The sequence below is a fragment of the Carassius auratus genome, chromosome 28 (assembly GCF_003368295.1).
Source record: "Carassius auratus strain Wakin chromosome 28, ASM336829v1, whole genome shotgun sequence".
NCBI lineage: Eukaryota > Metazoa > Chordata > Actinopteri > Cypriniformes > Cyprinidae > Carassius > Carassius auratus.
This window is the reverse complement of record NC_039270.1, coordinates 20,240,973-20,265,637: the sequence shown is the minus strand read 5'-3', so window position 1 is coordinate 20,265,637 and position 24,665 is coordinate 20,240,973. Positions and strand designations below refer to the sequence as shown.

At 36.0% G+C, this 24,665-nt stretch overlaps 3 protein-coding genes across 5 annotated transcripts in view; 2 read left to right on the top strand and 1 right to left on the bottom strand.

The window, feature by feature from the left end:
* The window catches only part of LOC113047101 (protein kinase C alpha type-like), a 195,435-nt gene extending 189,441 nt beyond the window's left edge, over positions 1–5,994 (top strand). For both annotated transcript variants that reach the window (XM_026208361.1, XM_026208362.1), the window contains one exon: positions 3,065–5,994. In XM_026208361.1, coding sequence (XP_026064146.1) covers positions 3,065–3,232 — 168 coding nt within the window. In that variant the 3' untranslated portion in view covers positions 3,233–5,994. The remainder of the gene's footprint in view (positions 1–3,064) is intronic.
* A 5,129-nt stretch (positions 5,995–11,123) lies between these two features.
* cacng5b (calcium channel, voltage-dependent, gamma subunit 5b) lies at positions 11,124–21,901 on the top strand. Its single transcript, XM_026208946.1, has 7 exons — positions 11,124–11,256; positions 12,620–12,669; positions 13,161–13,398; positions 15,667–15,753; positions 17,506–17,646; positions 17,722–17,867; positions 19,206–21,901. Exons 3-7 carry the CDS (start codon positions 13,203–13,205, stop codon positions 19,461–19,463), a joined length of 828 nt encoding a protein of 275 aa, XP_026064731.1. The 5' UTR covers positions 11,124–11,256; positions 12,620–12,669; positions 13,161–13,202; the 3' UTR covers positions 19,464–21,901.
* Positions 21,730–24,665, bottom strand: part of cyth3b (cytohesin 3b) — a 41,608-nt gene continuing 38,672 nt past the window's right edge. For both annotated transcript variants that reach the window (XM_026208940.1, XM_026208939.1), the window contains exon 13: positions 21,730–23,842. In XM_026208940.1, coding sequence (XP_026064725.1) covers positions 23,770–23,842 — 73 coding nt within the window. In that variant the 3' untranslated portion in view covers positions 21,730–23,769. The remainder of the gene's footprint in view (positions 23,843–24,665) is intronic.

Genomic DNA, 24,665 nt, shown 5'->3' with positions numbered 1-24,665 from the left:
GCTGGATTACAGAATATCAATACAAACACTTTTTTTAAACATGAAACATATCATCAACATATGCACAATATCACCAGCAATGTGTATTAAAAAGTGTTTGATTTCATGTTGACTTAAAGAGTTGATGATGAGCTCTTTCTCAGAAGTTCCTCAGAAGTTCCTCAGAAGGAGCTCACTATTCCAGCCCGGAGAGTTTATACAATACCATACAATCTATAGCACATTTAAAACAACTGCTACTGACCAAAGCACTTTCCAGCATTATTACATACAGTCATACACAAAAAAAATAAAACAATAAAAATGAAAACCTGATTACTCTAATCCATTCTAAAAGCTCTACAAAAAAAGAGACAATTGATTTCAGTTTTTAAAACGCAGCCTTCACAACACTAGTAACGTGTTTATCTAAAACTAAAGATGAACCCATTATCTGAAACACTTATCTTCATAGATGCCAACCTACTTATAATTTCCTTGGAAGCAGAAGAGGGTCGAAAAACAACACACTCAGTCTTATTAAGATGGAAAAAACTGCCTGCCAACCAGGCTCCAATCTCAGCTAAACACTGGGCAAGTCAGTCAAACAGAAAGCTGTGCAGACCTTTTTTATTGCATCTGAAAAAGACATTTCCAGTGAAATGGAGAATCCAGGAGTCATATATATATATATATATATATATATATATATACATACACACAGTATATATAAAATGCAGATGTGCATTAAAACCATTCAATGCACAGATCGTGCTGCACATAAACCTGTCAACGCTATATATTAGCATCCAATGCTTAATCTCTACATTATATCTCTCTTGTTACTACAAGGCAGTAAAATTACAGTGAATTTATAATTATATCAGCTAATGGGGGTGCTGTTAGGCACGGCGGAAAGCAGAGTTATTCCATATATGTATCAAGGTTTCACTAAATAAAACAAAGCTAATAAAATCGTCCCCTTGGAATTATAAGGTTCTATCTGACATTTTTTGTCAAAATTGAGTTATTCACATATTCTTATTGTGTCAATGTATTTACATTATTTGATAGATTTTTGTATGTTGTGTACATTATGGGACTTTTTATTTAAAAAGCAATAAGCTTCTATCTACACAAAATCAATGGAATGGAACACAAAAATTTGAAGCTCAATATCTCACAACTACTCGGAATGCAGATAGAACCTTATAATTCCAAAGGGACGAAATGTAATGATATTAATAAAACGTTATTCTTCTGCCAAACAATGTAGCTCCTCAGAAATGGTTGTGGTTGCAAAAAGTGGTTGCCAAGCAACACACCGACATAAACAAAGGTGTATGTTTGTAGAGAAAATTACAAAAGCTTCGAACTTGGCTCAATCAGTCAGAATCAAGGACCAGAACTATCCATTTTTTAATAAAGCAATAGCCCCATGAAGCTGTGATTTACTGTGAATGTATAACAGCTAAGGGGAGTTGTTAGGCATGACGTGAAGCGGAGCAAATATATAGAGCAAATAAAGTGTAACAATGTTAATAAAAACATTATTCTTCCGCCAAACAATGTAGTTCCTCAGAAAAGTTGTGGTTGCAAATAGTGGTTGCCAAGCAACACACCGACATAAACAAAGGTGTATGTTTGTAGTGAAATTTACAACAGCTCTGAACTTGTTTGAACGTCGAACTCGATGTTTTGAAGTGAGTAATATGAATTTGAGTCCGTAATACGTTTACGTTCACACACAGTTCGGTTATTTATGGGCCTAACATCCACATTCTGTAACTGAACTCAAATTCTCAAAACATGCGCTGTGTGAATGGAACATGACTGGACATCTGTCAAGACAAGTTGTCTGTCAAGACAAGAGGGAGCCAGTCCTACCACAAGTCAACATGTCTACCACATGTTACATGTTTTAATATTTGTTTTCAGTAACTTACAGTGACGGAGAAATGAGCTGCGTGTAATCTGAACATTTCAAATCCCATTGGTGTTGTGTTCTGCATGCGATTCAAATGCTCCGCTCTCCACCCAATTTTAAAAGTAGCTGTCGGTTAATGATTAAATAACGTAACATTCCCAGGAAGTAAGACGTAACATTTTAGCTATATTTTGATAAAAATTGACCAAATGAATGAAAGGAATCGGAAAAAGATTAGTTAATTTTGCTGAACGAGACTCAAAGGTCCGAGTCAGTAAAATGATCCGACCTTCCCATCACCACTTCACGCTGGAATTCGCGCTCTGCTTCTATGAACAGTAAACCCCGCCTACTTTGATTTGATTGGCCATCTCAGGCATTTTGACATTGACGAGTGATGTTAGACTGCTGAGGCAGACTAGGCTAAGAATGTAACTTTGAAACCTTTTTGTCATCCTTAAAATAGAGTACTGCATAATGGAGTGCAGCAGATCAGTGCAAGAATTTCAAATACTGGGGGGGACGGATTGGCCATTTCTAAAGGGGGGGGGGGGGGGCGGGGCTTGTTCAGAATCGTGACTCTGGTTACTTGTGAATGCCATGTGTAAGTATGTTGAATAAAAAGTACAAACCTGTTCAATCTATGATTTTTCATGGTTATGTTTGTGGTCTTTCACATATTGAAATTTTTTTAAGGTTTTAAATATCTTTTAGCGTGGGCCAGCATTTAGTCCACTTGGCCTAGTGAGAGAATCCACATGATAAAGGCCTGGACTATTTTAAGAGTCTTTTCATGTGTCTGCATCAAAACCACCCACTCTCTGTGCTGATCTTCCCTCACTCTGTGTATATATGTGTGTTTTATGGGTATACCCTGATTCATCTCAACCTGTGCCCACCCATGCTTGTTTGCACAGCCCCCTCAAAAGACACCACAGGTGCCAAACCTGGACTGTAGTCGTTTCAACCTTTAACACAGCCCTGAATATTCCCCTTCCAGTCATCTTTCTAAAAATCCTCCATTTACTGGACATATGAGCGTACATGACGTCTGTAACGGAAGACCTACGTGAATGAATTTTCTCTCAGGCACACGGCCAGCTTTTCAATTGAAGCTAAAAATAACCGGCCCTCTTTCTTCTCCCCTTCCTTTCACAGTGCGGCAAAGCGGCGGAGAACTTCGACAAATTCTTCACCCGCACGCAGCCCATGCTGACCCCTCCAGACCAACTGGTCATTGCCAACATCGACCAGAGCGAATTCTCTGGATTCTCTTACATAAACCCAGAGTTCATCCACCCATCAACGCTTCACAGTGTGGTATGAGACGGCCCGATGAAGAAGAGGACCGCCCGTCCTGCTCAAACTAACTACCACATCCACATTATTTATGAACTCACCAAATCTTTGTAGACAGTTGAATACCCTTTATCTGAACATATCTGAACTGAGGAGGGCTGGAGAAGGGGGTCTGATGGCTGAAGGGAATATATCACGAGTATTTTAAGGCACCAAAGACAAATGATAATTTTATGAGGTTCCATCTCGGTTAGGATGCTGCTTGGGTACTCTAGGCTTTTTGAAAGAGAGTGATAATGTCTTCAGGGTAATGACAGATCATCTAATGCCTGTATACAGATAGATGTTATGTACAGGCCCAGTATATTTTACAAAACGATCCCTTTTTCCAGTCCTCAGATTCTTTATGTGTGAAGCATGCTGACATGAAACAGGTTTTTGTGTCCTGTTCCTTCAATCCTCTACTGCCATTTCTAATGTTCCTGAATTATATATTTGTAAATCTCAAATCTTGATATAGGAGTGCCAAAATATAACTGCATCAAAAGGTTTTTTATATCCAGCTCTATATATGCATACTGATTTCCTACTAGACCTCTTGGTGGTGTCTCTTATCTTGGGCTGAAACTTGAACCCTTATCGCTCCCCGAGTTTTAGCATGACAACTTCCGATCCCGTCACTGCCTGCTCGCCTGGTTCCTACATATTCACATATACACATCTTTATCTCTCGCTCTAATTGTATGAATTGTTATTCCTAATTGGTAAAATGCAGGCTTGCGCACCCGCAGAATCCAGATGCAGATTTCCACAGAATTAGATCACCTCTCCTACTCATCCGCTTGCATGTTTGTTTTTATGAAATGCTTCATATAGTCAAATGATAATGTTTTATTTAACATATTTTACCCGGATTAAATCCACCTCGTAGATTTTCTGTCACAAAAAAGTCTGCTGATTAAAATATAATAAAGAGTACTGATAAAGAGTGGCCAATGCAACATTTCAAACGAGCACGAGTCTCTTTTGGTAGAAATGGATATGGTCTTTGATTTAATGCTTGCATGTTATGCTAAAGAAAACTACCACTGCTACAAAATTTACCATTACTTTAATGCGGAAAAAATATGAAATGAAGATCTACTATTTAATCTACATTAAGTATTTATAAACCATGGTAGTCTTATGCCGCTTATTACTGTAATTATTCGACATAACAAAAGTTGCCATTGTGAACAAAGAATTACAGAAAAAAATAAAAACATTAATTTAATTGAAATTATGCCACAATGCAAGACTCCTAATGGTTTTCATGTAAAGTTTTATGACTCCCCATTTTTGGTCAAATGTTGGAGGGGGGTGGGAGGTCAGTTATGTATAACTTCTAATATAACCCTGTCTCTGGTAGTGTTTCTGTCCTTTGGTGATCAATACTCTTCGTGTTAAACTACATGTTCTTATCAAAGGGAGCTTTCCAGTATATATCAGCTATTTTTATCTTTTTAGCTCTTAGTTTACGATCATCTTGCATTTCTGCTCTGTGAGTACTTTTACGTAGAGCGCTATGTTTACTGTTACACTGAAGGTACACTATATATACACCAAGACTTTTGTAAATACAGAGAAGGCATACATTATCCTGCAGATTTTATACTAAGAACTGAATGTGCTTTTACTAACTTAGATGGTTTCTATGTTTAGACGATCCAAAAAGTTTAGTTTGGCTAATTTGAGATTTGAGCTGTGGCATCTGCGAACCTTTGTTACATGTAATTCTTGTATTTCTATGCTGATAGTATCTAAGCTGTATGTAGACTGACTGGGCTCTGTGCTCCTAATACTGTACGTGTGTTTGTACTGCAGCTGCTGTGTGCATGACGGGGAAATCGGTGCATGCAAAACGTGTTGCATGATTCCAGGGATCCGGAGTCCTCTAGCATGGAATGATTGTTACACCAAGTACCATATCTGTCCCACCTCAATTCTCTTCCTTTGTCTCATTGTTTTTGTTCCTGTCTGTGGATGAAGGTTTAGACTCTGTAATGTGCAGATTCCAACCACTGATGAGCAACTCTGTCTGAATGATCTGTACGACAACTGGGTAAAGACGGGGAATTTAGTTTTACCACTCTTCAGACATCATTTTGTGTATTCTAGTAAAGAAAAGTACCTCAGAAATGCTGTATTTACACATTAGATTGCTCGGTTTGGGCTCTAGTCTTGTGCCAAGCCCTCGGTGGAAATAGTATAGTTATCAGGTGCACCATTGTTCAATTTCACCACAGATTCATTTTTTTGATCTGTCATTTATTAGTATGTTTTTTTTTTAGAAATGTAATAGACCTTCAGACGTTTATTTCTTCATTCGGTCAGAAGTAAATGGATACATGATGAACAAGTGGAAACAGAGCCGGTCCTCTTATGAAGTGATGCAGACCGTTTGTAAGTGGTTGTCTTGCAGGATGCAGGTTTACACAAGTGTCTCACATTGAGAGTATTTGGGAATGTAACGGTCACGTGTTTGATTGTGGTTTTGCTGCATATGAGATGACATTCCAGTATTCCCTGGACATTTGAAGAATATGAACATTCCACCAAGCCATTTCTTATTAGAGATCCTATCAGGAATTATAAATATATATTTAATATTATTACATTTTGGATTCCAGGACAGTGTTTAATTTGAATAAGTTAAATCACTCATATTTGTTTTTTTTTTCTTTACAAAATGTCGTCCCTCTGTTCTTTGTGAAGGATAATGTGTATGAATAAATGTATGACAAAAGTGATAATGTCCATGTTTTAGTTCTTAAAAATTCTAAAAACCAAACTGAGCCTCTGTTTATCACACACTCCCCACGGTACAGAGACGAGCATAGATGGGAATCTTAAAGAATTCAACTCTGATTCCTGTTCCTTAAGGGTTCCATTAACAATACCTTATTACTTTTAATGAGTAAGCATTGAAAAAAATAAACACAAGGCCAAATGATATAAGGGTGAATTAAAACATTTAAAACAATTACTACAAAAGGTCATTTAACAGACATTGTATTGTATTTTTTTTAATGTCTTTGTAAAGGTGACATGCAGAATATGCAATTCAATAATTGGTGATAGAGCGGCAATACCAAACAAAACTGTTGTAACTTACCTAATTAATCTTTACAAAACATTAATGTGTAAATTTTTCTATTTATTTGTCTTCAAAAAAAATCTTCAGCGCTATCAGCATCAGCGTACGTGTGATCTACTGATAAGCCTTATGTACTGTAACAATATGTAATAGCCTATATGTAATAAAACATCAAATTAATTTTCTAAATCAAAATACATATCTGATATGACTTAATATATAATTAGCATCAAACAAACAATATGATTCATATTCTCAAGGCAATATGCATTAAGCATGTAAACGACCATTGAACAAAAGAAAAAGAAAGAAACAGCATGGCACACTTTTTCTTAGCATCCCTTACCATAGTGACTCACCGATTCATTGCTCTGTTGAAAATGTCTCGAGTCTTAACCTGGAGTATACTCCTAGTTGAATGAACTTACTCCCGGATGCATTTCTGGAACCACATACCCTTAGTAAGCAAGGATTTGGGTTAATCAACTGAAAGTTCAGGGTTTAGCTGACGGTAAGTTAACCGTGCTTTCTGGAATACACCCCTGGGGATGTACAGAACAGAGCCGAACAAACAGAACAAGACAACCTAAATAAAAGAAGTAACAAAAAAAAAATCTTTGTTGGAGACTATCATTCTTTTTAGTAAAAGTTTTATCGATTTCTTGTTAGAAGTACAGCATGAGGGCTTTTTCAATCCCCCCAAAAAAAGCTAAAATGGGGTTTTAAAGCAGTACAGTTGGATGCAATTTCTGACCAAATAAGGACTTCACTGTTAGAAATCAAAAGGTCAAAATGTAATCTCTCCCCAACAGTACTTTAAAGTCAGTACAGAATACTTAGTTTTTCAGTACACCCTTAGAGAAAAATGAAGATATGTCTGTTTTTGAAGATTTCTGTTGGAGAACACTGCTGCTCTTGAGTGAACTTACAGTATAACGAGAATGATTTTGTCATTTGAACAGGTTCCTGCTGAGCTTATAGCTTAACAATGAGACAATGTCTTCTCTCGTTGTGAGGCTCTTCTTGTTTCTGTATGTAAAGTTTGCATTGAGTTAATTATAATACATTACAGCTGTAAACTAAAGCAATTAGTAAAAAAAAAAAAAAATTATTTTTTTTTATTTGTTCTTCCTATTCCCTTTCTCTTCTTAATTCCCTTTTTGTTAAAACTTGTAAAATGATAAAACTGTTAACATGATAAAACTGTTAACATGATAAAACTGTTAACATGATAAAACTATGAAAATAATGTTTACTTTTTCATGAAAGCATGAAACTACACTTGCATAGTTTGCAGCCATCGCAAAAACACCCCGTGGTGGCCATGGCAACCACTGTACTTTCCACCATAATCAAATTGTGTATTTGTGTCATATCTCCTGAACCAAACATGATAACATAGAAATGATGGTCAAGGATTACAATGATACCACATACAACAACATAAACTGTTCGGGTGATGAGTTAATGGTGAAATGGGAGAGGAAAATCACATTATCTGAGTATTACAGTATAGCATTTAGAATATCATGTCCATATTATCGCTATTTTTTTTTTCTTTCTTTGATAGTCAACTAATATTTTATTTAAAAAGTCATTGAAAGATTTTTCAAGAATATTATAATTACAGGGATATCAAAATTATATATATATATATATATATATATATATATATATATATATATATATATATATCAATAAATCAATCACCTTTATTTATATAGTGCTTTAAACAAAATACATTGCGTCAAAGCAACTGAACATCATTAATTAGGAAAACAGTGTCTCAATAATGCAAAATGATAGTTAAAGGCAGTTCATCATTGAATTCAGTGATGTCATCTCTGTTCAGTTTAAATAGTGTCTGTGCATTTATTTGCAATCAAGTCAATGTTTTTACTGTAGATGAAGTGACCCCAACTAAGCAAACCAGAGGAGACAGCGGCAAGGAACCGAAACTCCATCGGTGACAGAATGGAGAAAAAAACCTTGGGAGAAACCAGGCTCAGTTTGGAAGGCCAGTTCTCCTCTGACCAGACATATATATATTATACTACATCGCAGGTAAGTGTATTTTCCCTTACCTCTCAGGCAGAGTCAGGTAGGTTTTAGTATATTTACAATACATTCTTGTTCTCTCTCAACAATGCTCTTTTTCCCCAACATATTTAATGTAAACTTAATTTGCAATCACTCTCTGGGGCCAGATTTATCTATGATGTCAGTTTCCTCATGGGTGAAATGCAGCACTCTGTAAAATTACACCTGCACCAGCACACAACAAATAACACATTCAGGGCAGAATCAGGCAAATACCCTCTGATCATAAAGATACAAAAAAGGGCAATTCAATTCTGGAAACTCAGTGACCCCCATACCAAGAGGTAAACAAAGAAAGCAAGCCCCTCCCTCAGCTGATCCAGAGCTTTAGTCCTGATGCTTTGAATCACAATATCAGAATCAATCAGATTACTGCACAAATCAAACAGAATCAAATCACTCACTGGCAAAACCCAAACAGAACAACAGAGTAAAGTGCAATGCCATTTCGCCCTAAAGAGAGTACAGTATGGCAGAGTATCTGTACACAGTGTCAGATCAGAAACTGAGAAGCACGCTGACCAGATACAGACTCAGCAGACACAAGCTGATGATAGAGACAGGCAGACACAGAAAAACATGGCTGCCAGCGGAGTAGAGACTGTGTTCACACTGTGATCTGAATCAGATGGAAACATAATCAAATGCTCCAAATACACGGACATACGGACAGTTTTCTATGATCAAATACAGCAGATCCATCAGACATTTAAAACTCTTCCGAAGCAGGAGAAACTGCCGTATCTGTTAGGAGAACACAAGAACTGCTCTGTGTTTGCTGCTCAATATGTGTCTGCTTGTCATGATAGAAAAGAAAACACTCAACCTGCCCTGATTTGATGTTTCCAACACATGTAAATTGTATGTATGCCATATTACTCTATTATATTAGGTCAAGGTCAAGGCACATAGCACATTTAAAAACAGCTATGGTTGGCAAAGTGCTGTACATATACAAATGAAGTAAATATAGAGATTAAGAGAATTAAAATAAATTATTTAAAACACAATCAATACAAAAACACATTAACAAACACAAACACACATTTTATCCAAATGCCAAGGAATACAGAGAAGTCTTCAGGCGGGATTTAAAAACAGGAGGGGAAAAAAGAAAAAGCCCAATCCCACTTAAATTACAAGCGAGAGCGAGTTAAATGCAAAAAGAGCTAATCAGAGGATCTATACAAATAATAAAATAATAATTACTTTACTTTCATGTATATTTTGCCTCTGAAAATTTAGTACTTTACATTATTTTATTTTATTTCTAATTTAATACTTACATAAACACATTAATTTTGCACTACATGCTTAATACTTATTATTACTATTATTATCTTTCTTTCTGTTAATACATATGTGCTCTATTTGTAAAGCAGCCCAGCTGCAACTGCTTTGGCAGTACAAATGTATAGTTCATGCCAATGAAGCACACTTAAATTGAACCTGAAATTGAAATTATTGTCTTGACAAGAAGTGAAAGTGCATATAAAGTGTCAGTTACTGTGTTCACACCCAGAGATGAGAAATTGGGTGGGTGAGGGAAGAGAGGATGACACTTCAGAGGACAGATGGGAGAGTAATCGGTGGCACACAGGTGGTAATATGTAAATGATCAGAGAAATGTAAGACAATTGTATGTGGAAGTCGGCAGTGTAAGGCTTCTCCAGATGTTGGATGTTGAAGTCACTAAAGACTACAAGAGGACTGCCATCCCCAGAGAATGAGGACAGCAGCCCACCCAGCTCCTCAAGGCACCCTGATCACCAAGAAGGCAATAAATCGAGAGAGGGAAGTTATTAGAGAGAAAAGATGGGGCTGTTAAGACTTCAAAATGAATCCAGGCCAGAGACCAATAGAAAATGAGAGAAGAACAGTAGAAGAAGTGTGCAGAGGATCCAGGTTAGGAAGATTACATTGTCATCTGCATTTGATGTTAGAGCCTGTTGTTGAGAGAGAACAAGAATGCTTTGGAAACATACTACCACCCGACTCTGCCTTTAAGGAAGAATACACTTAAACTTAAATATGTATTCTTGAAACAATATTTTATTGTTATTGTTTTATTTTATTGAATAAAATCATAGTTCATTTTAAAATAAAGAAAAAAATATGAGTAGCCATAATATGAAATATTGTAAATGCTGCGATACTGTGATTTTCGTCTCACGTTTCTGATTTTACCATTAGCTGCTCGCCTGAACAGTTTATGTTGTTGTATGTGGTAGCCTATCACTGTAATCATCGGCCATTAAAGCACAGGGGCAGACATCTCATTTTCTGTGATTTCATGTTTGGTTCAGGAGATATATAGCTATGACACAAAACACATAATTTGGCTTTGGGTGTCACGAGTTCGAGTGCCAACTCGTCGACTTTTCTCGATTTTATCCAAACCGGCCCCGAGACTCGAACTGGGGATTATGCAAACGTCTGAGAGCAAAAAGTATAAAATAATTACGATAAATAAATACATACAGATTTTTCTTTTAAGTATAAAAATACGTTCAGCTGAACATTTTCTTAGTGTTTTCGTGCGATGACTCGATGACGAATCACTGAACGGTGAATCTTTTTATTTGAACGAATTGTTTGAACGATAAGACTCGTTAACCTGCAACAGTAACGCACGTACTCTCACGTAACACACACACGCGCGCACACACACACAGACACACACGCACACACACGCGCACGTACAACACGCTCGCTGGCTCGTGTTCATTCTCGTGGTCAGCCTGCGCTGTGAGGAGCTGCTTCACTCCACAGCTGGATTACACTCAGATTTACTCTCATCAAAAACATCCTTCAGGTAATTCACCCATCTTTTTTAATACAGATGAAGGAATAAACAGTTGCTGTCATCATTCTTTTTTTTTTTCCTTTTTTTTGTTTGAATGTCAGCACAGATGAATGCGTCTTAAATGCATGATTTTATATACTTAGTGGGATTTACACATTGCATGCAATATTTTAAAACGTGTTTCAAATGTGTGCTTTAAATATGGTTATATGGTTGATATAGTGTATATGTATTAAAAGTAATAATATGTTTTAAATAGCTTAATTGGTTGCATATGTTTATAATAACGAGAATTCAGCTGTGCGCGGAACTTAACGTCCAGAACTATTTGCTGCAACATGTGCAGAGAAACACCTTCTTACAGTGATGAAACCAGTAAAAGCGGAGAAACTGAAATAGATTTTAAACAAAAAAGCCAAATTCTCTAAACCTAGTGAGCTGCTAACAGGCTGAAGATCCCATCGCAGTGTGATGCGGTTGATTAGGAAGTCTCCTGCTGCACGCACTTGATGCCCCAAAGTGCTGTGCGCCCTTGCAAAAACGCACAATGGTTACCATAGTTTCAGCTAAATTACCATGGTCACTAATGTTATTGTCATTTGCAATAATTAATAATAGTTGCTGTTATCCATCACTATAAAAAAAGTTAATAAAAATACTGAAAGATTTATCTTATCTTTGAAGTATTGAAGTATCTTTCTTATAGCTACTGGACTGTAAAATACTAATTGTACTGCACCATCATTTATTAACAATAAAGTAAATGGTCTTCATTGGTATTGGTAATAAACAAACACACACATAAAAATAATAAATACATAAATAAATAAATAAATAAGCAAGCCAAACATTTCTAAGTTTTCTAAGTTAAATTCATTTCTCTACAACACAGGCGGTTTCAAAGTAGCTGTAGAGAAATAAACAGGAAAATAACAGCTCTAATGATGCAAAATCAGTTATGAGTCTAATTTAATTTCAGCTGTAAAGCAGCTCTACAGAAGTCATTATTCAGCTAAATGTAATTAAATGTTGGTTAAGTTTATTTTGGTAACAGTGTTGATGATATCGCAAAGTTCAACAGTGAAACACGCTCAAATCAACTATAAAGCAGCTTTACAGAAAACAAGCGTTGTTACTCAGCTCAAAAAGTGAGGGACAGCTGTCATTCTTTATAAACGTTCTGAAGTGAAAAGTTTTATATGTGCCATATAAGACCGTAAACCCAAATGTTGATTAGTTTTTATCATTCTGCATTGTTGTAAAACTGTATTTGGCTTAACTGGTTGAACATGCACATAATCTCTGCACAGTAAGTGTCCCAGATCTGTCATTAAATATAAAGGAGCTCACAAATGTGTCCCTTTTTAAACAGGTGCATCATCATCGCAGCAGCAATGGACGCTCTCACATTCTAAGTTACAGGTATACTGCACTTCACATGGGATATTCATATATGACATGTCACATTAATATTAGTCTTGCGATGCCACACAGCAAGCAGCATGATTCAGTTTCATACTGCATTGTGCATTAGTGTCTCACACGTATCTCATGTTCAGCGGCTCCAGCTGTGCTCAGATGACACATGGACAGATGTGAAAACGCATGGGTGTGCATGTGTATTTTTGGCCTGAAACAACTGAACCCTTTTCTCTCTCCTTGTGTGGATTTTCACTAAATGTGCTGCTTGTCAATCTCGCATTGTGAGCTGAGTTGTTGGCATCCCAGCTGCATCTGTGTGCTTCCGCAATCACTTTCATCAAATCAGTTGCCGGAAGGATTGCGAATCTCATCTCGCTTTCATGATTCATTATGTGTCAGATTTGCTGGAGATGGAAGTTGACGCGTGGCTGATTTACAGTCATCGAGCAGCTCTTTGTGAAATGACAGCACTGCATCTGCGTGTCCCTCAGATTCTCTGTGTGGTGAGCGCCCCCTGCTGAAGGCTGAGGGGCATGAGCGCGTGCGGGAGGAAGGCTCTGACCCTGCTCAGCAGTGTGTTTGCGGTATGCAGTCTGGGGCTACTGGGTATCGCCGTCAGCACTGACTACTGGCTCTACCTGGAGGAGGGTGTCATCCTGCCTCTGAACCAGAGCGCTGACATACGCATGTCCATCCACTCCGGCCTCTGGAGAGTCTGTTTTCTGGCAGGCAAGTACATGGTTGAGTCTACTTTACCTCAAGTTACATTTACAATTTTTAATTTAAAAATAATCTGACTTGCATGGACTAGTGCATATGCATAACATTACAGCTTGAAATTATTATTATTAATAATTTTTAAGGAATACACATCTCTATAGAAGCTTGTTCCGCTACTGAATAATAATAATTATACAAAAAAAAAAAAAAAAAAAAAAAAAAAAAAAAAAATATATATATATATATATATATATATATATATATATGTATATATATATATATATATATATATATATATGTATATATATATATATATATATATATATATATATATATATATATATATATATATATATATATGTATATATATATATATATATGTATATATATATATATATATATATATATATATATATATATATATATAATTGCTACTTTTTTATCTCACAGTTTTAACTTTTTTTTCACAGTATCCATGATGTAAACTCACAATTCTGACATTTTCCTTGACTACTGTAAATACAAACATTTTTTCCCTGAATTCCTTGATATAAACTCACAATCTTGTCTTTTTTTTCCCCTGAGTTCCTTGATGTAAACTCATAGTTCTGACTTTTCCTGAATTCCATGATATAAACTCACAATCCTGTATTTTTCCCAAAAATTCTGATACAAACTCACAATTCTGACTTTTATTCCATGAATTCTGTGAACCCCCCCCCCCCCCAATTCCGAGATATAAACTCACAATCCTGACTTTTTCCCAAAAATTCTGACATAAACTCACAATTCTGAGTTTTTTCACAAAATTCCGTGACATAACCTCACAATCCTGACTTTCACCCCCAAAATTCTGTGCTATGAACTCACAATTCTTACTTTTTTCATTGAATACTGATACAAACTCACTATTTTGTAATTTTTCCTTGAATTCCATGATATAATCACAATCCTGACTTTTTTTTAAATCACAATCCTGACTTTTTCCCCTGAATTCCATGTTTTTCCCAAAAAAAAGTCTGATATAAACACCCAATTCTAACTTCTCCCCACACAATTCTGTGACATAAACTCACAATTCAGATATTTTTTCTCCTTGAATTCTATGATATGAACTCACAATCCTGACTTTCCCACCCCCAAATTCTGTTATAAACTTATTTCAATTCTGTCTTTTTTTTTTTCAGAAAAGTGTGCGTAAAACTCCCAATTCCCAGTGCTGATATTTAAGAAATGAAGCTACATCACATTAATACAAAATGAGATATCCAATGAATTTTAACAAACACCCAAACAGTGATTTTGCTACAGTATAATGAAAAGATCACTTTATCCTCCTGAGTTGAAAAAAAAAAGAGTTTTATTTCTTATTTTGCAGTGTTTGATAAGTTCTCACTGTGAGTATCGTAAATTGTTCATCTGCAAATAGCCAGTCATTTCACTTTGTTCCAATACACTTCACACATTCAAAGGGGTTTGTTGGTTCACACTATTATTTTTGGCTGGTCAGGCGTTCTGGGCTGATTACAAAGGTTCCAGCTCTATGCTTGTGCCCTCCCTTGACATCTCCATGGATGTGTTTAATGATGGGATGGCAGGTTTATCCACTAGAGGATGTTTCTTTATCTTTCCGATGACATGTTGAGCTCACATTCCTCTGAATTGGCAAACAACGGCCTGCTGTGGCACAAACACACACATTAATCTCTGTGAAAGAATTCGCTCTGTGTGTGTGAAGATGTGGATGAGTGACTGGACTGAGTTGTTCCGAACCCTCGCTGTTTACAGCCGGTTAAATTGAGCGTGACTGTGAACAGATGTGAGCAGTCGTTTGAGCTCTAGAGGATCACCCTCGGCCTTCTGCTTTAAAACACCCCAAACTTTCAGAAGTCCAGAAGTCTCACATTATTTCGGTGCTTTGATGTGTTATAGTGTTGAATGTGTAAATGTGATATGAGACTGACTGAGATCTCATGATCCTGTAGGTCGCACCACATGAGGAAAGTGTCTGTGACGCCCATCTTTGACTCACCATACACACAACATTTAGCTTTAATATCATTAGAATGATCTATTATCAGTAGAATAGAACTTTAAATGAGAAAGAAACTCTGAAATCGTGTTTTATTGTGATTATTGTTCTGAATATGATCGGTGTGAACAATGCCTTGTTCTGTACTGTGAAATGAAACACAAACGCAACCTTGTTTTGTTTCCTAAACTATGAAGCACAACCTCGGTGTAAACATAGCGTCCTCTGTGATCTCTCCGTCTCAGGTGAGGAGAAAGGCCGTTGCTTCACCATCGAGTATGTGATGCCCATGAGCATTCAGCTGACCAGTGAGTCTACTGTCAGTGTCCTGAGTAAGTGATTATACCGTGCCTTCATCACAAACACATTAGTCAAATCAATCAAATCATATCTGTGACACAGAGTTGACTGGATTATTATTATTATTTGTTTTAAATGACTAAATTCAGTGATTTCTTTCTCTTGAGTCAATGAGTGTGTTTACATCTGGTCACTAAAGTGCATTTTTTAACCGAAAGTGTGGCAGATGCAGAACACACAGCAATCTTCATCAAAAGGTAGTGAGACTGAATTATCTTACCAGTGCTGATGCCGCTCTCTTTCCTGTTGCAGTTTTTGATGTTGAATATAAAACAGTGGACATCTGTTGCATATCTTAATTTGCCTATAGCATGGGAATTGAAGATTGCATTTTTAGCCATTTTGTGGTAAGACATTTATTTGGCCAGGTGTAAATGGAAACATTTTAACAAATCTGACAGCTATGGGATCAGTAAAAACACATGAAGGCCCAATATTTAATTGCACAAAACCCGGCGATTGCCACAAACCATGTTTTTAATAGCAACAGAAGCTGTTTACACAGCAAAGTGTAATGTGTGAACAGTAAAAAAAAAAAAAAACTAAAAAAAAGTTTTGTAAAAAATAAAAAGAGTATTTAGATGGTATTTGCTAAGTGCAAATAGTGCAGTAAATATGCCTGTGGTACATTTTGTTTTTGGTCGAAGCAGGCAATGATTGCCGACAAGATAATTATAACCATAGATTCAGACTTAATAGTTCAACCAAAAATCTGCTCATTTACTCACCCTCAAGTTGTTCCAAACCTGTATGAGTTTCTTTCTACTGCTGACCACAAAATAGCCAAACATTGGCAGTTAACCACCGACTCCACTTTGGAAGAAAATACAATGGACGTCAATGGAGAACAGACACTATTCGGGGACAAAATATCTTATTTTGTGTTTAGCAGAAAAAAAAAGAAATTCATACAGGTTTGGAACAACTTGAGGGTGAGGAAATGATGAATTTTAATTTGTGGGGGGTAATTTATACCTTTAATAAAAAAACGATGAGGATGAGGATGAGGGCAGGTCATTTTATATATGGTTAATTGTGTTATTTGCAGGTAACATTGCTTTCCCACGGCTGTCAGAAGAGAACAAACCCTAATGTAAAATCCATATAATATATTTAAATCCAGTTGCATAAACTGCTTATACAATCCAAACTGTACAGCTAAAGCGGGATGGGTGGCTATTACAGTAGCTGTCAGTTCTGAAGGGTGAGTTTATTTCGGTGTGCTGGTAATTACCCTGCTGAGGGTCTGAGCTGATGGACAGCTGAGAGATCCTTCACTGAGCTGCATCCTCACCGTCAGCAGCTTCGTTAACAGTCGCTCACAAGCTTCACACAAATAGCGCATGACTCAACTGGCTTCCACAGCTGATTCCAGATGATAGCTATTGTGCAAAAGCATTTGAATTCAATAAAACCACACATTTTGAACAGCACGACCAATATAGACAGAATGACTTATTCGTTCATCAGTCGGTCTATAGTTATAGTCTATAGTTGGTACACAATGCTACTCATAGAAAACAATTGATCTCAACTCAGAAACAAAGGCATAGTGTGTAAACTACTAGATTTTTACAATTAAGTTGGACAGTAAAGTTGACTAAACCACATTAGTTGTAATATTTGTTAGGTTTTACAGTGTAGTTATTGTTCTTGTTGTGAACATGTATTTATACTCACAGTTTCACACTGACTATCAGTTGCTCTTTCTTATATCTTTTCAGAGATGATTCGTTCGGCCACGCCGTTCCCTCTGGTCAGTTTGTTCTTTATGTTCATTGGTTTCGTGCTCAACAATATCGGACACATTCGGCCCCATCGCACCATACTGGCGTTTGTCTCTGGAATCTTCTTCATCCTGTCAGGTACACTTCCTCTTCTTCCTCCTCTGTCAGTCTGACGCGTCTCATTTGTCAGACTGATGTTGGTCTGTCCCTCAGGTCTGTCTCTGGTGGTCGGTTTGGTGCTCTACATCTCCAGCATAAATGACGAGATGTTCAGCAGGACCAAGAGTAATGAGGCGTATTTCAGCTATAAGTACGGCTGGTCGTTTGCGTTCGCTGCCATCTCTTTCCTGCTCACTGAGGTAAGAAGCTTTTTCATTATTCTCTCCCTTTTCTCCATTATTAGGGCGTTCGCACTGAATTCAACTTCTCTGCAGTTAATTCAGCCTGAATGTTTAATGTGCTGACTCCATTCAAACTTTATTTTGTGCATAATTTAACTCTGACTTTAAAGAAATGTAAGATAAAAGGAATGTCAAAGAGTAACCTCTATTTGTGATATGCTAAAGATTACCACATGCTATAATTTAATCTTCCGAAGTGTTTGACAATCTATCTATCTATCTATCTATCTATCTATCTATCTATCTATCTATCTATCTATCTATCTATCTATCTATCTATCTATCTATCTATCTATCTATCTATCTATCTATCTATCTATCTATCTATCTATCTATCTATATTAGTGATGTCATATGATTAATCACAATTAATCACATGCAAAATAAAAGTTTTTGTTTACATAATATATGTGAGTAAACTGTACTTTATTATGTAGATAAATACACACCCATACAGTATATATTTTGAAAATATTTACGTTTATACATACATATATATATCAATTTTCTAATATTGTATATTATATATAAATATATTTAATATATAAACATATTTTTCTTAAATATATACATACATATTTTGTATTTATATATACATAATAAATATAGACAGTATACACATATATCATGTTAATGAAAACTTTTATTTTGGATGCGATTAATCATTTGACATATAATGGACTAACTTAATAAGCTTAATACATTTAATTAAAAATGTATTTAAAAACTGGAATACTTCACATTCAAGTTTCATTAATGAAGTAATTATGAAACTGCTTAAATATCAAGCACTCAGCTAAGTTCAACTAATTGTAGATAGATAGATAGATAGATAGATAGATAGATAGATAGATAGATAGATAGATAGATAGATAGATAGATAGATAGATAGATAGATAGATAGATAGATAGATCGATCGATCTTGGAAATTGGATCATTGCCCAGTTCTTTCTCAGTTTGCTCTGTTTCTTCATGTTATTTCAGACAGTCTGTTGATGATGATCAGATCTTTGTTTGCAGCACAAAAATCTAACTGGATTATTACAATTAATGGCAAATGTATGTTTGAAAATGGAAATTACATTTCCTACTGACACACTAAAGCAAAAGATGTAAATAACCGACTTAAAACCATTTTTTAGCTGATGAACAATGTGTTCTAATCATTTTGGCCACCACTACATTTTTATCATACATATAAATCAGCAGTCATTTGTCGTAATCAAAGCTTTTCTCTAAATCTTTGGTTTTTGCCTGGTGTTTCCTTCAAGAAATGTTTTCTTCTCTTTGTTCAGAGTGCAGGTGTGATGTCCGTCTACCTGTTCATGAAGCGTTACACAGCGGAGGAAATCTACCAGCCTCACCCCAGCTTCTACCGGCCGCGCCTGAGCAACTGCTCCGATTACTCGGGTCAGTACCTTCACCCCGACGCTTGGACGCGAGGACGCAGCCCGTCAGACATCTCCAGCGACACCTCGCTCCAGATGAACGCCAGCTACCCTGCCCTGCTCAAGTGCCCTGACTACGACCAGGTGTCCTCCTCTCCCTGCTGAAGCTCAGTGTCCGTCAGAACTGGGTTTGAAACATAGATGTGTGTCTTTGCCTTAAGAAAGGGAACAGACTGACAGAATGTATGACTGTAATTTTCCTGTTCTGTAGTGAGCTAATGGCTTTGTTCCAGCAGGTGGCAGTATAGTATACTTCTTTGGAGTGATCCACACAACTACTAAGGTGAATATTAATCATTGAAGTTTAAAGTGCCCCTATTATGGATTTCTGAAAATTACCTTTCATGCAGTGTAACACAGCTCTAAGTGAATGAAAACACCCTGCAAAGTTCCTAAAAAAAAAATCCTAAAGTTCATTGTGTCTCTCAAAAGAAAGTCAACTGTGATTCATTGAAACGAGTCGTTTTTAAACGAGTCCCAAGTTTTTTAATGTTGACGTCAACATGAATCTTTAGCATACTGCCCGCCAACTTTTTTGTCTTTTCGAGTTGGTCTGAAGGAAAATCCAAATGCATTCTTTGACACCAGATGCCACTTTTGAAGCAGTAAAAATAGCGGTTTCCACGATAACGCAGTACACAAAGCAGCACTGCACTCACAAACGCTGCTTTATCAAACATTACCATATAAAAACATGGTGTCCCTGATGTCACCCATAGATTTCCGAAGAGCGTTTTTGAAGCCAAAAGTGGGCGGAGGCGACCATTGGTAGTGCATCACCACCAGGTAGTCGAAAATGGGCAAAAAGGCGGGAGCTGGTTGCTGAAACCATGCCCACCTAGCTGGACGGTGGTGACAGCAGCAGCAATCCACTTGTCACTCAAGTGGCCACACCCCCTTAATTATGCAGAACTTTTACATTTAATTGGATGAGTTATAAAAAAAATCCCCCCCTCACAGTTGTCATGAAGGGCAAAATTAGCTATATAGACCAGGTTAGCAATTTTAATAAGCTTAATTAGCTATATGAATTATATGTTGTTTTTTTTTGTTTTTTCTTTGCTGTAAAGCCTTTAGCGATCAGTTGAGAAACTACAGTTTAAGTCACTTCTGCGTGGGCTTCAGGAGAGAGAGCGGGAGGTTGATTAAATGAAAATAAGACCAATCAACCAATAACCGCAGATTGGCGTCAAGCAAGGGAGGGGTTTGTAAAAACCAATCTTTTAGCGAATCGTTTGGGAGTCGTTGAGCAAGTAAGGAAAAATAAATGCATATTATAAAACAATGCAAGTGTTTTTGACCTTGCATGCATGTCTATCTGTTGTTGGGGACTCCCAAAACCAAAATATTAACCTTTCATTATCCATGATAGGGGCACTTTACTGTACAGCTGGGTGTTAATCAATGTAAATATGTATGGTGCTAATACAAACATGAATTGTAGCTATTATGAAACACTAGCCTTCAACTACTGTAGATCGATCTGCTTTCAAGAATAGTACAAAATGAATGCGTAATATACTATGTATTTATGCAATATAAAATCTATTCATATCAAACTGTATTCTTATAGAGGTTGTTCTAAAAAATATTAGTAAATATAATTTTTATATATATATAGCTATATCTTTAGGAATAAATTAGCGTGTCAACATATACAATGTAGGCCTATATATAATAGAAAAAATACAAATTAACAATTATACCACAAATATCACATAATATTATTCCACGTCTGAAATGAAACACATCAATCAAAGTAGAATATAACCTGAAATCATTTTTAAATATTTGTGATGGAATTGTAATATTATAGAGTTGTACACAGCTTACATAAAATTCATTTCTTTTCTGCTATGAATATGAAACCAAGCTAATGAAACATTTTTTTTTTTTTTTTGTGAATGTTCAACACTTGCTTTGGCTCATCCATGTTTGATAAAACATGGCATAACACAGTATAGTACAGACATATATTACAAATGTTGCTTTTCTCTCTTTTTTGTATCTGAAAATGTATCTGAAATGTTGTATTATGTCTTTCTGTCATAGCTAATGTATGATGATGCTTTCTACATTAATATTTTGTAAGTGTCAGAAAGATTGCATTTACAGTGCCATGTATATAATCTAAACATATTGCAAAACTTTCCTTGTTTTTCATAATCCATGTTTCTTAATTCTCCGCTTGCTCTAGACTTCTCAAAACGTTTAACAGTTTTTTGTCACTTAAATACACTTAAACTTTAATTTAATACTAAGAATGTGATTTAAAGCCATTTCAAAAAAGTGGTAAGCGAGTTCAAGGTGTGATCAAAGTAGGATCAAAGAGCTTTGATGTGTGTGAGAAAAAAAAAATCACTCAGAAATGTTTTAGCTTTATGATTGTTTTATATTTCATGTACATTTCGACCAATAGCTTATACAGACATATAAAAATTAATCTGGAGCCCCAAAGGGCATTGGAGATAGTATTCTGCCCTTTCACAGGGCTGTTATTTTACAACCACATATAAATTGCTACTGGATTAAAAAAAAAAAAAAGCTTAATTTTCCAGAATTACAAGGTGTTTTTCCCTGACAGAAGTACATTAGTTTAAGGCTGCTGAGCAAAGAGCCCCAACATTAAAAAGCCAGTAGATTTATATGCTACAGAGATTGTACTTTACACAAAAAAGAAGACAAATGTTTACAGTATTTACACATAACTTAGATCTATAGTTTTCCAATTATGAGTAGAATAAAATCATTTCACATGGAGAAAATAAATATAAAAAGATACTTAACTATACTTGTCATAAGAACAGAAAAGCAAGCAAATTCATTCGTATTACATCAACACATCATACGCAACAGAAGATTGTCATCCAAGACCAGAACGGAAAAGTTTATGGACCGCTACATGGAAACTAAATCTATATTTACAATGCTGTTCAAAAATTTGGGATCAGTAATATTTTTTTTTTTTCTAGGCTGATCAAGATCAAGGCTGCATCTATTTGATCAAAAAACTAATATTGGTCTCCTATTTTAATATACTTCTATATTTATCAGCCATTACTCCAGTCTTCAATGTCACATGATCTTTCAGAAATCATTGTAATAAGCTGATTTATTACCAGTGGTGAAACTGTTATGCTGCTTAATATTTCTGTGGAACCTGTGATTTTTATTCAGGATTCTTTAAGGAATAAATGTTAAAAAGAACCGCATTTATTCAAAATAGAAATCTTTTCAAACAATTTAAGACATAACCCTTTTTATCCACTTAATACTTAATACAATAAAAGTATTAATTTCTTTAAAAAATAAAGAAAAATTGCTCACCAAACACTGTTCTTTTTAACTTTTTGTTTATAAAAAAAATATTTCAAATATGATAAGCAAGAAAAAATATATAAATTTTGTGCATGATTTACTAATTTGTTCCATCGATTTATAAATTGAGCACACAATTTACTAATTTGTTTACTCTATGTACTAAAAATTGCTAACGATAAATTTTTGGTTCCCTCGATTTGCTAAATCGTGCGCACAATTTGTTAATTTGCTCTTGCGTTTTATAAATCGTGTGCATGATTTAGCAAATTAAGGGAACGGATTAGTAAATTGTGTGCTCAATTTATAAATCGAGGGAACTAAATAGTAAATCATGCACACGATTTAACCTTCAATTTTTTGTCCGGCGCCCCATATAAATCATCATATTAGAACTGGAGTAAATTCAGCGTTGCTTCACAGGAATAAATTCTATTTTAAAGTACATTCAAATAGAAAACTGTTATTTTACATTGCAATAATATTTCACAAAATTACAGCTTTTTTTCTGTATTTTTGATCAAATATATGCAGCCTTAATCAGCGCAAGGAACGTCTTTAAAAAACAAACATTAAAAAGCGTACTCATCCCAAACTTTTAAACGGCAGTGTATGTTACATATTTGCTGTTTCTTCCTCTAACAACATGAAATCAGTCCAGCTGACTCCAGACTGTCACCTAGTGTTAGCATTGGATCATCAATGTCGATTTGAGCTTCTAGTGCTGAGGTCACATGCACGCAGGAAGTCTTCTAGCACCATAAGAGACAATGGCCACAAAGGCTAATTGTCTCAGAGCCCTGCAATCACATTGTCAGGTCGTTGGGGATCGAAATATGTCTGTTCTCTTGAAATGAATGGCTTTTTTATCTGACATCTGTAGTGAGAGATCACAAACGACTTCCTCTGGACTCTCGAGTGAGCCGCCCAGTTATACATACTGTACCATGCAAATACAAACAGATCAGGACAGCTGTGTTTTTATACGCATAGAGACACAAGAAAGGAACTATAAACATTGCTCAAAGGCTGTCCCAGAAGGCAGTGTGTGTTGCCGTGAACAGGCTTTGGGGAAGCGGTTTGGATGCAGACATCACTTCTTGTTGGCGATTCGTCTCTTCCTGGTGGCCAGCATGTCGTAGAAGGGGTCCCGGCTGATGCTCGCTCTGAAGGAGCAATTAAAGGAGATGTGAGGGGGGGCAGAGAGACTTTGGCATCTTTGATATGGAAATGTAGCACATATATAGTACACACATCATAGAAAATAGTTTGTTCAGTGACCTAGTTTGGTTTCCAAGGTTTCTGAGGACAGACCCTGCCCCCGTTAAACCCCGCCCCTTGTTTTTGAGACTTGTCCAGTGCAAGGCCAGACCGGCTAAGATGAACTTTTTTCACAAGACTATCAAGCATTTCAAAATGGTCACTAATGATCTGTCTTTGTAGATGGTAAACAGCCATGCTGCTCATTAGGTTTAGGTTAGGGTTCCTACATTCCTCCCTGTTCTCTCTTTCTCTAGTTAAAGTTCTTGGAGATTCAGAGCAGAAAAAGTGCTGTTGTATCTTGCAAAGGTTGCTGGGAAATGGGTTTAATTTGCACAATCTATGTTCAGAATAGCATAGTATTTCTTTAATATCTGAATGAGTTTTGATTCAACAATAAAAAAAAGCAACAAATTACATTTTCCCAAAATGCTAACACATGTCACTCACATACAATATGATGACATTCATGCATCAACAAGGTATTTTTTTATTGTGCACTCTTTTACTTACTATTTGGTAATAGCTGGTAGTACACAGAATATACTGCACAGAACCAAGCTAGTAATATGGCACTTATCTATTCCAAACATATCCTTCCTCTTTTACTATATCTACCCTGATTTTACTATCCTGAAAATAATTCTGCTGAATGGATTAAACGTGTTCCAATGAAGTTCTTTGGGCTCAGATTCTGCACCGACAGAACTTATTTCTGCTGAAAGACAA

What these genes read in the sequence shown, in the direction of transcription:
- cacng5b (XM_026208946.1), top strand. Translation starts at nt 13,203, where the DNA reads ATGAGCGCGTGCGGGAGGAAGGCTCTGACCCTGCTCAGCAGTGTGTTT. An exon ending in GTCTACTGTCAGTGTCCTGA is followed by an intron (nt 15,754 to 17,505) that starts GTAAGTGATTAT and finishes ATATCTTTTCAG; the next exon opens with AGATGATTCGTTCGGCCACG. An exon ending in AATCTTCTTCATCCTGTCAG is followed by an intron (nt 17,647 to 17,721) that starts GTACACTTCCTC and finishes TCTGTCCCTCAG; the next exon opens with GTCTGTCTCTGGTGGTCGGT.